We start from the raw sequence: 13,679 nt of genomic DNA on the forward strand, positions 1-13,679 counted from the left end.
AAAACTCTTTGCATTTCCATTCATCCTTTTCACTTTTACTCCTTTATATACACATGTTCATAGCCTTTCATATCATCCTATCTCAAATACACTTAGACAAAAAATGATGTCATTTAGCTTCGACTTTTCAATGACACCTACATAACTTCAACATTGCAGTATCATTTGATTGTAACCCGTATGAGTAGGCTATGACCAAAGAAGGGGGCTTGCGTTTTTTATTCAGTGACGGTAGCTTATGATTTTGATGTTGAAGTCAGACATTGTAGATTTTGTGAAGGTTATAATTCGCTTGGAGTCTTTGAGTGTTTGAGATTTTGGTTTGGGAAAGTTATAAATGTATTTTATTTTAGAACTAAAGAAAAAGAAAAAGAAACCTTCTAATTGATTATTTATACAGTTAGCTTTTTTTTTTTTAATTTAGTGTTAGAATTCATAATTTGTAGGTTTCTTTGTATGTAGCCATAGTGGTAAAAATAAAAATCGATGGTGATTTAAAAGTATTTTTCACTTTTTTTAAAAGGACACGGAAGCCCAACTAAAGTCAATTGAATTTTGATAAATTAATGTATTTTTAGCAAATTTCTCTTTGTTTAATCACGTTCTCTTTATATTGATACTTATAAATGATTTCCTTAATTCCATTGAGATAATTAATTGGGTGTTTATGATCAAGGTAATCCCATATTTGATTGTGAGAATAGAGTAATTGAGAAAGTGTTTGGTAGGTTGCTTAAATTTATGTAATTTTAGGATATAAAAGTATTTTATATTTTAAATTCTTATTTGTAGATTTCAAAATCATTTAATCAATTTGAAAAATAAAATCTACTTTTAATGGTAAAGATTTTAATATATTATAATCTTACAATGTTATACAATTTTTTAAAATAAATTATGAATTTAAAAAAATCAAGTTTCAAAGTATTTAATAATATTGTGGGCAAACGTAAATATTATATAACAAAATAAGTATTAAGTATTATATGTAAATTTTAATATATATATATATATAAATGATTTCAAATAAAATTGTAAAGTAATCCGGGATATCATCTAATTTGACTTAATTCTAGATAAAAATAGTAACCTAACTACGTAAGTGATTTAGTCTTGTTTGGTATTGGTCCAAAGAGGAAAAATTAAGTTGTCTTTAATCTCCATAAAATAATTGGTAAAGGAATTGGAAAATAATTAAATAAAATTTAACTAAGGCTGATTGTTCAGCATGTAGCAACAAAAATGTTACTCCACCAAGGAGTTCGGAAAAATAATATATATGACTCAACTTTTAGTTCAGAAAATGAATGGCATATTCAAGGTTAACCTTGCCACAGTCGTTGTGGAAGGCGCAGTTAGGAGGGTACAGAGGGGAGGTCGTCAATTTCAACAATCAGCTCTATATATTTTCGTCTGTGCCTACAGAAGAATGAGTTTGGACTACCCCATGATTCAGTCATCATCATCAGAGTCATCAAATGTAATCTTTTTAGCCTTTGGAGCATCTAGAGAAATTTCCTTGAAGTGAGCCCCATAAAGCTTGGACTCCTGCATTGCACCACGAAGTATTAAACTACTTAGATGGAAAAGACGCTTGAAATATCTTGCATGCACATGCACAGGCCAGGGCGTGTTGACATAGAACCAAAGAAAAAAATAGCGCAAACACTTAAGACTAGGGAGAAAAATCCAGCAACTATCTGAACATGAATGTGAACTGTGAACATGTAAGTACGAACACCTATTAATGGGGAGAAAAATTATTAAAGTGGGGAAGAATGTACACCTTCTTCTTTACATGAGTGCCAAATTTTAAAAGGGCCTCAGGCACAATTTGCCCAGCTTCTCTGAGGACATTTACCAGCTCGCCAGCAAGCCCCTGAAATAGTACCATTAACACTGGAGAAAGTGAAAAAGAAAAAAATTGGCAAAACACATCCTTGGTCAGATGACCAAGATATTGAATAACATACACACACAAATTACCTTGTTCTGCTGCATGAAGAATGTATGAGCAACACCCTTTTTACCAGCCCGTCCAGTCCGCCCAATTCTGTGGACATAGTCCTCTGTGGTCAGAGGAAAACTATAGTTGATCACCACTTCAACATCTGGAATATCCAATCCTCGAGCAGCTACGTCAGTAGCTATCTGCGTGTGTATGGTCACATGTAAACAGGACTTATAGGTTACTGGAAATTGTCCATGATCATTATAGATCAAGCCGTGTAGAAATGAGGCCCTTTCAATCAATTCTCTCGTGTGCTCGAGCATGTAAAAAAACTCAAAAAATTGAGCAATAAGATACAATAACTTACCATCAAAGGGCAGCTTCCTTTCTTGAATAATGACAATGCCTTTGTACGTTCATGTTGTGCTTTGTCACCATGTATTGAAACAACATTCCAACCCCTAGAAATTGCATGTTAACATCATCAGTGGCTTTCCATTTTAAGAGCCATAGCCAGAGTAGTCTGGCTTGGCTAAGGAGTCCAAATCAATGTGTAGGTGCAGGAATACCTTTCTAACAGCATATTTTCGACACGTTTTGTTTCATATTTGTACAAGACAAAAACCAATACTCTATTCCTGGCAGAAGTACAAATGTGTTAGCAAGAAATGGCACCACAAGGTGTTAAAAGAAATTATATAGTAATTCAACTATTTTCAAGGTTTTCCTGTGTGACACAGATACAGAATACATTCATCTAAGTCAATGATAGAATCCTCCAGGCTTCAGCTATCTCAAGCATGAATTTACAAGCTTAACGGATGATTAAAAATAAAAGGGATTTCTTTTTTGCTTTGGGGGGGGGGGGGGGGGGGGGTGTGTGGTGGTGGGGGGTGGAATGAATAGCAACAAATACCTTTGGGATTGGTGGTATTTTTCCAGCAGAGTGACTAAACGCTGATCACGTGAACGATCATCCAAGACCTAAAGAAAGAGAAAGATTGTTCGTACTTAATAGATACAATCATATTTCTATGCTAAGATATAACAACTGATTGTTACACAGGTCATTTATATAGTATTGAGAACTTCTATACCTCTACTATCTGCATTACATCATGGTTGGCAGCTAAATCCTCTGAACCTACAACAACCTGAAACAATGTTCATCGTTCTTTCAGAGATAGTGATTAGGAAACTGATCAAAGGAGATAATGAACAAAGACCCATACCTTAACTGGATTAGGATCCATGAACTCCTGAGCTAATTGATGAACTAAGAGAGGCCACGTGGCACTGAACATTACCATTTGGCGAGCTGTGCAAAATTAATAATTTTATATTTCTTGTCAAGAAAGGCTGAAAAGTAATTCATCCAGGCTTAGGGCAGAGTCAAACAAAAGACAAAGAAAATTAAATCCAAAAACTTCAATTAGAGGATAATAAAATCTATAACAAGAAGTGCAAAACATAGATTTCTTCATATTACATTTATCATAGATACCCACTGGATGGAGGGGTGGAACTGACATATTCTACCAAAACCCAATATTACTGAGTTAGATGTTTAAGTAAAAGACATGGTTAAAAACAGGAATCCTCAACCAAACTGATCTATTTACATGATTGTTTTATGTATATGGCATATTTCATTATTATCGATGGGTCGGATGGAGGGATGCAACTGACATGTTCTACCAAAAACCCAATATAAATGAGAGTAAGATGTTTAAAAACCCTATATATATATATATAGATGGTTAAAAACCAAACTCATCTATTGTTTGTTTCATTTCAGTGGCAGTTCATGTAATTGAAGGTGTAAATATAAAAGGTTTTTTTAGGCAATAGAATTTAAACTCAATTAATATATATATATATATATATATATATATATATATATATATATATATTAATTTGAATGACATGGAAAATTTTGGGATTTCAAAAGTTTATGCGGTAACATGAGAAGGCGTCAACAAAAAGTTATAAATTATATATTGATGATATGGTTCATGTTGTAAGTCATTTATATATTTATATACTTATATATATGTTTTGATAAGTAAAAAAAAAAAAAATATATATATATATATATATATATATATATAAATCAGGAAACTGAGTCTTTACCCAAGTATAGTATACTTGGGTGACTCATTTTCCTGATTTTTATATATATATATATATATATAAATTGATTGTTAAGTTAAACACATTTAGTGGATCTTGAACCCACGACCTTAGCCTCCATCCCACTATTATGGGAAGAGAAAGTACCAGCAGAACTATAAACTACTTAAGTAGTAAATATATTACTATGGAATATTTTGGCTTTACTAACAGACAGCAGAGAAGATGAATTAGAGAGAGGAAAAATCATCCATATAGCTTGAAGGTTAAAAATCAACTCAAACCCATTAAACAATGGCACCATCAATCCAGAAGATATCAGCAACACAACAGAAAATCCAATGGACAAAGAGCTCCATTGACACCGCTATATCCAAAGCATCAGATAGACTCAAATCATAATAGACCCAGTATCTGAACTGGGCTGCCTAGGGTCAACTGTTGGTCCATTATTTCCACGGTTAAAAGCCCCGTCAATATATTTTGACAAATTTGATAGTTACACAATGAGAGGAAAGAATTTGAACCCTTGACATCTCTGTTGGAAACACCAAAATGCAATAGTTGAGCAACAAGGCTCTTGGCTAAAAGCCCTATTAATATGACAATCCATGCTCTGCCGCATTCCATAAATCTTATTCTAAGCATTGGTTGTTGGCCAGTTAATCAATAGCCCACTGAATCTCTCCAAAATTTGAAAATTAAATTCGGATCATGCCCCACCACTAATTGTGTTCCCTCATAAAACCTGTCTTTCTTCAAGATTCCTCATCGTGACTTTAAATCCCTCTTTTTTGTTCAACAAAATCCTATCTTTTTCTAACCATACCTTACAGATTGTTAAGTACAAATAAAATTCCAAACCCTAAGATCACTACTTTGCAAACCCTAAACCCCAAAGCATAAGCAATTGTGGGCAAGGTTCCAAGTGTGTCCCACAGCAGGAACTCAGGCGAACAATGACCCTTTATAATTTCCCATCAATTTACTACGTATGGGAATTTGGAGGGAGAAAATACATGGGGGAGGAACAGGAGAACAGAAGGAATAAGTATCCCTTCAATTGGATGTTCTAATAAATATTAAAATCGGAGAGGGGAATAGATCTGCTTGGTTGCATAGTAGGAATGAGAAGAAATAATAAATGTATAATAGATGGTGTCAATTGACAATAGGAAGAAATAAAAGATAAGTTGTTTAGATAGAGTTAATTTTCATAAATTAAGAGTAAAGTGGAATTTAAGATCAATTCCATTAACCTTATATCCTCTCCTTTCAAACTCCCTCAATTTTAGAGAATTGAAAACAGGGCTTTGAAGGGGTACCAATATCCTGACTTTGACTCTTTAATTCTTTGACATAATACATCAGACTTATTATGCATTACCAGACCTTGCACTGCCTTTCCAAATGACTCATGGATTACCAATATCAGGCATCAACACTCTCATTTGAACACTACAAACCATTAGCTGTAGTTACTGCATCAAGAGACTAGGAAGGCAGAAACTAGACAAGGAAATTCAAGTGGGAGCTATTGGAGGAAGATAACATATATCCAATGCTCAGCATACCAGCTATCAAAGATATTTATTTATAGGAATGAACAAAACAGATTGTAGATGAGCATTCAAGAATAAAGGGAACATATAAATAAACAAATAATTTCAACACAAACATAAGAAGCATAACGAACAAAGAAACCATTGTTAATATTCTGCGTACCAGAACAGGTCTGACCCAGAATAGAGCGAACTTCTTGCTCAAATCCCATATCCAGCATTCGATCGGCTTCATCAAGAACCTACAGAAAATTAATTTTCATTTTCATTTAGAGCACAAACTACATAGTGGGTCTTCTCAAAAAGCTATACTCAACAGGCAATTAATTGATAGTTGCAACTTGCAAGTGCAAAAATGACATAGATGTACTAGTGCTATCGATGTTCTTTAGGAGGGAGGGAGAGAGAGTGCTAAAAAGTATAACAAATTACACCTACTAACTTTGGAGTTCTCTTAGTGTCTATTTGGTTTGTAACCTTTGAACTGAAACAATGTTAACCTACAAGTTTTACCCTAATGCAAATATGAACCATCCGTCCATTTTTAAGTATTAATGGAGGGTAAGAGTCATATGGCTATCACATGTACACGTATAAACCTCCCAACTTAATTGTAACATTTGCTGTTTCAAATACCCACTACTAGAAGTACAAACATAGAAAACGATGTTAGCATCCAAATGAAGATTTACACAAAGAGCCCACCAAAAATGATGGGTTCTGGAAGGAAATGGCAATGCTAGGGTGGAGGGATGCTAAAGTCGGTCATTTGTTTGAGAGGAAACATATAATGCACTAGAGGTAATACTTTCAAAAGTTCTCTCTCAGAAAATGGATATTGTGGACCTTATCTGCAAGACGTTCACTTTTAACAACTAGGGTACAGGAGGATTCTCTTTTAGTCTAATTGGAGGGGGAATAGCTGTTGTTTGCTCTCTGAGAGAGAGAGAAAAGGACCCTGTCCCATAAGATTTTCTATTTTTGTCAATCCGTTGCAGTCATCATTTTAAAATGAACTCTCTTATGCTAAAATGAAATTATAGATTCAGTCAGAAAAGGAACAGCTACTGGAGATACATGATTTTTTATGGCTGAGTTTTGGAGTCCCAAGCATGCAGCCATTGGGAAAGCATTTCAACAAATGGATACTCATTTGGAAAGTGCTGCACATTAAGATGACCACTTAGGAAGGACTGCTTAAGAATGGCTGAATAAGATTTTTAAGATACCATTATTGTCATGTGCACTTTACTGTCAGTGTGAGGCTGTCAGCTGACCTTCCCACATAGCTCTAAATCAAATTGACATTACCATAAAGCTTGTCACTTTTCATCCCTAACATCTGCCCTAGCCTCAATGATATTAATTTAAATAGCTCCATGAAGCAACATATAGATAATAGACAGGGATGCATCTTCAAATTCAAGGAAATATTGGTTTTTTCTTTTGTCCAAGTTGGGTGTTGCAGGGGAAAGATTTACTACCATGCTTATCAGGAAGTCCCATGCCAACCAATGCTGCCATTTCAATGAAGTTTACTGAAAAAATACTAGTGGACAATATGTTTTGAGGAATTGGATTTCCCAAGAGACTGATGTGGGAAGAAGAAGTGCTATTTGAAATGGATCTTGTTGACACAAATTATTTTATTAGACAGGATAAGTAACTGGGATTTGATTGTTAAACACAATAAGAAAAATTTTGATAAGCCAAGTTTTACAAAAACTTACCACAAATGACACCTCCTTAAGGCAGCACACTCCCATTTCAATCAGATCCTTTAAACGACCAGGTGTTCCAATGACAATGTCCTGAGTGTACAGAAGAAATATGCCAGTGATCCAACTATAAGAAAATGTAGCACACCATTTTGTCTTTCTAAATAAATGTATAAAGCAAACAATCATAACATTATTAATGTGTGTCTGTGTGCAACTAACAGGACAGAGTAATTAATGTGTGACTTTTACAATTGGCATATAAATACAGCCAGACTTAGGAACAGAATATCTTACAACACCAGACTTCAAAGAAGCTATCTGAGGTCCTTTTGAGGTTCCTCCGTATAGACAAACTGATTCCACACCACAAGATTTCCCAGCATCACACAGAACATCTGAAATCTACAAACAAAAAATAAAGCCAATTATTGGTTACGTTTTTAGACAACAAAAACCTTCACAAAATCAAATGAAAATATAGAAAAGATATTGCCGGAGAGAAGATAAGAAGATGAAAACCATAACAGAATCAGCACAGTAATAATAGTAGATAGACATAAAAAGTGGAAATGCTATCATCACATAATCCATAAGTTTCTCCAATTGCCCTGTTATATTCAAGCAAATATGTGCTGGCATTAGTTCATGTTTACAGTTCTAGAGTTCTTGTTTTTAGTGCACACCATCAGCTCTCTCTCTCTGAAAATACAAGTGCTTTGTTATTCATGTTGGTTTCTTACAACCAATGATGAGAACATTTTCTTCCTCTTCTTTTCCCCCACATTCTTCATTCAGATAAGTAAATGTGCATTCCTTATTATTCAAATTGCAATTGTTTCTGCTATAATAATAATAATAAATTATTGTATTCAATAATTTTGGATAAATAATAAAACTCCTTGACATTACCAGAGTACCAGGTTAATTCCCTCCTCACTTTCTTACCAAAAAAGCAAAAGTGATAAATATCAAAGAGTTCTGAAGGAAATCTAAAGTGGCTTGATAACAAATTGTCACCTGTTATTCAAGTTTTTTTTTTTTTTCATGCATTTTAGTGATGAAAATATTTATTTTATCAGCAAATCATTTAATAATGGAAAATAACAAAATACAGAATGGACTAAACAGGTTAGCAATTACCCAATAACCTCATTCAGGCAATGTTTTATTTTTTCAAACATGTTACTTAAAATTTTAGTATAGGGATTGGAAAATGATCCCATTCCCAAAGCATTTCAGACCCAAGCATCACCACATGGAATTCTTAATTAATATGCCAATAACATGGTCTTCCAAAGCTGATTTACACTCAATCATGACAAGGAATTATGCCATCTCAGAAATAGTTACATTAACGAAAAATATTCAACACATAATAAAGAATTCACATCACTCAATACAAAATGTCATTGACAACATACTTGTTGAGCTAGCTCCCTAGTTGGTGAAAGCACGAGGCAAAGCGGATTACGCCCCTTCGACATCTTTCCTTTTCGTTCGTTCAACACATGCATAATTGCCGGCACCCCAAATGCCAGTGTCTTACCTAACACACACACCCAAAAAAAAAAAAAAATCCACAAAATGAATATATACAACAAACCCTTTGTCCCAAACTTTCAGTTTCATCCTCTGAAACTGAAACTAAAGAAAAGTAAGTAAGTAGGGTACCTGAGCCGGTGGCGGCAATGCCGATAAAGTCACGAGCGTCCAATAAGAAAGGCCAGGCATGGGACTGAATGGGTGAGGGGCTCTGGAAGTTCTTGCAGCACTCCAAAACCTCTTGGGACAGACCCGACTCGGCGAAGGACTTCAAAGGAGCATACTTACCCAATTTCGCATTATGCCCACTCACCACAACCAGACCATCTTTCACAGTTTCATCCTCTTCTTTTCCTTGGTGGGTTTTGCTTTCCTTGTCATCCTCTTTCGGTTTCTTGTTCTTACTCTTCTTCTCTTTGGGCTCGATTTCTTCGTGCTTTCGCTTGGGGTTATTAGCTTCAGGTTCTTCGGCTTTGTCCTTGTTCCTTTGCTTATTCTTATTCTTCTTCTTCTTCTTTATCTTATTTTCTGGGCTTTGTGGGGGTTCTGAATCACCAGGAAGAACGCCGGTGGCGGTGGAGTCCTTGAGTTTCCGACCCATCTTTGACTTTGTAGCTGAACGGCAGAGCCAAAGCAAAAGCCAAAGCCAAAGGTTTTTAGTTTTTTCTTACTAGGGGTTAGGGTTTTGGGCTCTATAGACTACTTTGTTTGGTTGTAGTTAGGGAGGAGGAGGGAAAGACAAACGAAATCCAATGACAAATTAAGTTTATTTGGGAAAAAGTTTTTCTAACTTTTTTCTATTTGATATTAATTTTAAAAATTTAATAGTTGAATTGGATATTCTTTATCATATTTTTTATTCTTATAAAATTTAAAGAGAGCAAAATTAATAACTATGTTATCAATAAAATGTTTAAATTTTAAGTTTTTGTAATTTAAAATTAAGTATAAAAAATAATTTTATTGATCAAATAGTAAATAACATCTAACTTGAATGAAATTTGATATACATGTTAAAAACATGTAATTTAATAGCTAAATTTTCAAATTTTACATTCAATAAAAAAAAATTATATATATAAGAAGTTTTATCAATTAGTTTCTTGTTTGGATATATGAAAAAAAGGAAAGAATAATATATATTTCTTCTATTTGATTTAGAAAGGAAATGGAAAGGAGAATCACAAGATCCTCTAGAGTTCCTTCAATCCTAAATATTCTTTTATGATACAAGTGTTTAAGATTATGTTATGTCAACATTGTATTGACAAGATTGCATTTGGTTGGGTGATGGACAAGTGAAAAAATAGAAAATATTTTAATTTTCTCGTGGGGTTTGATTGGGTGGGTAGAAAAATGAAGAGATTAAAAAAAATTGTTTGGTTAAGATTATAATAGAAAATATAGATTATATAAATTTACTCTCATACTTTTATTTGTTGAAAAAAGGTAACACAAAAAATGTAATTAAAGTAATTATAATTTATAATTTATTATTTAATTAAAGTAGAAGGTAGAATAGATATGACTTTTTGGATGAGTTAATGTAAATGGTCTAAGACTTTTCACGTAAAGGAATTTTGCAAAGAGAAATGATTCATTCTCTCTTCCCTCTAAGGTGGTATAAGATATTTCGAATGTATGCATCTTCACAATTACATAAAGGTAGGCCTTATAAGTATGAGACACACCTCATGTGAGTTGAAAAATACATGCACCTGAAACACATGTATTTTCTCCTTCCCTCTTCCACTTCCACTTCCACTTCCGCTTCCGCTTCCTCTTCCTCTCCCTTCCAAAATTATCAAAATATCTCAAAACTTTCCGCAAGAAAGAAATGGGATATTTTATTACTTATAGTGTGTAAGTGTGTGTATATATATATATTTAGAAAAGTGTTTTATCTTAACATAAATAAGTAGACAGAATGAGCCCTCTCTTTGTTGAACAAATTGTTGGAGGTGGAGGCATGGACCTTCCAATTCCAATTCCAAATTCCAATTCCAATTCCAATTAATATTATTAATTAATTAATAATATTAATATTGGGGTTCGTACATTACAGAAATTGCAAATTGGACAGACAGAGGAATGACTTTCTTTCTTTTTTTGGAAAATAATATGTATCATGTAAATATTCATCAAAAATATATATCTACAAGTAGATCAACACTCGAAGATGATTTCTTATGATTTTCTAGACTAGACTAGAAGAATGATTCTTCTTCTAAGAATCCAAGTTTACCATTTGGTTTTCGTAAGAAATTTATCAAAATATTGGGAACGTAAAGCAGCAAGCAAATGACGAAGCAGCAGCAAGCACTGAGGAATGTGTTCGACAAATTTCCCCATACAAATATAAATGTAATCCTCCAATGCCTCAGTTCGACGACTACTAGTACATGCCATGCACGACAGGCTCATGCCCACATCCTCAAAACTGGTCTATCCAACCATGCTAATCTCACCACCAAGCTTCTCTCTCTCTACGCCAACAACCATTGCTTCCATGAAGCCAGCCTCATCCTTGACTCCGTCTCCGACCCCAACGTCTTTACCTTCTCTACTCTCATCCATGCCTATTCAAAACTCAGTCGCTTTGCTGATGCGCTCCGACTTTTTTCTCGTATGATATCTCATGCCCGCCTTCTGCCTGATGCTCATGTTTTCCCTAGTGTCTTCAAGGCTTGTGCTGGACTACGGGCCTTCAAACTCGGCCAACAGGTTCATAGCTTTGCTTCCGTATCTGGGTTTGCTTTAGATTCTCTTGTCCAATCCTCTTTGCTTCATCTCTATCTCAAATGTGACCGTCTTAGAGATGCCCACAATTTGTTTGATAAAATTGCCCAACGGGATGTAGTTACATGGAGTGCTTTGATTGCTAGTTATTCAAGACGTGGATGCATACATGAGGTGGAACAGCTCTTTTATGAGATGAGGTCTATGGGCGTGGAACCCAACTTAGTGTCTTGGAATGGTATGATTGCCGGTTTTAACCATAGTGGGTCATATAATGAGGCGGTTTTCGTGTTCCAAAAAATGCATTTTGAAGGCTTCCAGCCTGATGGGTCTAGTATTTCTAGTGTTCTGCCGGCTATAGGAAACCTAGAGGATTTAGTTTTGGGGATCCAAATTCATGGTTATGTGATCAAACAGGGTTTCAATTCGGACAAGTGTGTGGTCACCGCACTTATCGATATGTATGGCAAGTGTGCCTGCACCTTAGAAATGTCACAAGTTTTTCATGAAATAAATGAAATGGACATAGGTGCTTGCAATGCATTCATTACAGGTCTCTCGCGAAATGGTCAAGTTAACGATGCACTGGAGGTATTCCGGCAATTCAAAGGCCAAGGGATGGAATTGAATGTTATTTCTTGGACATCAATGATCGGCAGTTGTTCTCAAAATGGGAAAGACATGGAAGCTTTAGAACTTTTCAGAGAGATGCAAGTTGTGGGAGTGAAGCCAAACTCCGTGACAATTCCTTGCTTGCTTCCAGCTTGTGGCAATATTGCAGCTCTAATGCATGGGAAGGCAGCCCATTGCTTCTCTCTTAGAAGGGGATTCTCTAATGATGTGTATGTAGGTAGTGCATTAATTGACATGTATGCAAACTGTGGAAAAATCCAGTTGTCTCGGCTTTGTTTTGAGAAAATGACCACAAAAAATTTGGTGTGCTGGAATGCAATTATGGGTGGATATGCAATGCACGGAAAGGCTAAGGAAACTATGGAAACATTTAACTTGATGCAGACTAATGGACAGAAGCCTGATTTTATCAGCTTCACTTGTGTATTATCTGCATGCAGCCAGAATGGCCTAACTGAAGAAGGGTGGTATTACTTTAATAGCATCTCACAAGAGCATAATATGGAAGCTAGGATGGAGCATTATGCTTGCATGGTAACACTTCTTGGTCGGGTAGGAAAACTTGAAGAGGCTTATTCTATGATCAAGACTATGCCTTTTGAACCTGACGCTTGTGTTTGGGGAGCTTTGCTTAGTTCTTGTAGAGTTCACAGTAATGTGACTTTAGGTGAGATTGCTGCGAGAGAACTCTTTAAGTTAGAGCCAAGCAATCCAGGGAATTACATACTTCTATCAAACATTTATGCTTCCGAGGGCAAGTGGATTGAAGTGGATAAAGTGAGGAATATGATGAAGAGTTTAGGTTTGAGGAAGAATCCTGGCTGCAGTTGGATTGAGTTAAAGAACAAGGTACACATGCTACTTGCAGGAGACAAGTCACATCCTCAGATAGACCAAATTAGTGAAAAGTTGGATAAATTGAGCATGGAGATGAAAAAATTAGGTTACTTTCCCAATACTGACTTTGTTCTCCAAGATGTGGAGGAACAGGAGAAGGAGCAGATTTTATGTGGGCACAGTGAGAAGTTAGCAGTAGTTTTTGGGCTTTTGAACACTAGTCCGGGTTCTCCTCTTCAGGTCATTAAGAATCTCAGAATATGTGGTGACTGCCATGCTGTTATAAAATTTATCTCCAACTTTGAAGGGAGAGAGATTTCTGTTAGGGACACAAATCGGTTTCATCATTTCAAAGATGGAGTTTGTTCTTGTGGGGATTATTGGTAGATTGATGAAACGGTTAATTGGGGAAAGCCATCTTTACTATTCAAAAGAATAGTAATATGTATCATATTCAAAACATTGTCATTCTATTGCTTCAGTCCACAAAATTTGTATTGACACTAAATTAGTGTCAAAATAGCATTTCTCCTCTGCTGTACACCATTCTTTCATTCATGT

General features: G+C 35.1%; 2 protein-coding genes across 2 annotated transcripts; one reads left to right on the forward strand and one right to left on the reverse strand.

The window, feature by feature from the left end:
* Nucleotides 1–1,183: 1,183 nt before the first annotated feature.
* LOC142613321 (DEAD-box ATP-dependent RNA helicase 5) lies at nt 1,184–9,643 on the reverse strand. The gene is made up of 13 exons (XM_075785624.1): nt 9,039–9,643; nt 8,789–8,913; nt 7,662–7,769; nt 7,377–7,457; nt 5,810–5,888; nt 3,184–3,269; nt 3,049–3,105; nt 2,868–2,935; nt 2,521–2,589; nt 2,319–2,412; nt 1,987–2,151; nt 1,787–1,879; nt 1,184–1,548 (listed from the first exon to the last, which is right to left on the reverse strand). Exons 1-13 carry the CDS (start codon nt 9,508–9,510, stop codon nt 1,453–1,455), a joined length of 1,593 nt encoding a protein of 530 aa, XP_075641739.1. The 5' UTR covers nt 9,511–9,643; the 3' UTR covers nt 1,184–1,452.
* A 1,307-nt stretch (nt 9,644–10,950) lies between these two features.
* Nucleotides 10,951–13,679, forward strand: LOC142612870 (pentatricopeptide repeat-containing protein At1g20230). The gene has a single exon (XM_075785045.1). The coding sequence runs from the start codon at nt 11,211–11,213 to the stop codon at nt 13,503–13,505; it is 2,295 nt and encodes a 764-aa protein (XP_075641160.1). The 5' UTR covers nt 10,951–11,210; the 3' UTR covers nt 13,506–13,679.

The sequence above is a fragment of the Castanea sativa genome, chromosome 10 (genome assembly GCF_040712315.1).
Source record: "Castanea sativa cultivar Marrone di Chiusa Pesio chromosome 10, ASM4071231v1".
Lineage (NCBI taxonomy): Eukaryota > Viridiplantae > Streptophyta > Magnoliopsida > Fagales > Fagaceae > Castanea > Castanea sativa.

What these genes read in the sequence shown, in the direction of transcription:
- LOC142613321 (XM_075785624.1), bottom strand. Translation starts at nt 9,510, where the DNA reads ATGGGTCGGAAACTCAAGGACTCCACCGCCACCGGCGTTCTTCCTGGT. An exon ending in TCTGGGTCAGACCTGTTCTG is followed by an intron (nt 3,270 to 5,809) that starts GTACGCAGAATA and finishes AATTTTGCACAG; the next exon opens with CTCGCCAAATGGTAATGTTC. An exon ending in ATGTAATGCAGATAGTAGAG is followed by an intron (nt 2,936 to 3,048) that starts GTATAGAAGTTC and finishes CTCTTTCTTTAG; the next exon opens with GTCTTGGATGATCGTTCACG.
- LOC142612870 (XM_075785045.1), top strand. Translation starts at nt 11,211, where the DNA reads ATGACGAAGCAGCAGCAAGCACTGAGGAATGTGTTCGACAAATTTCCC.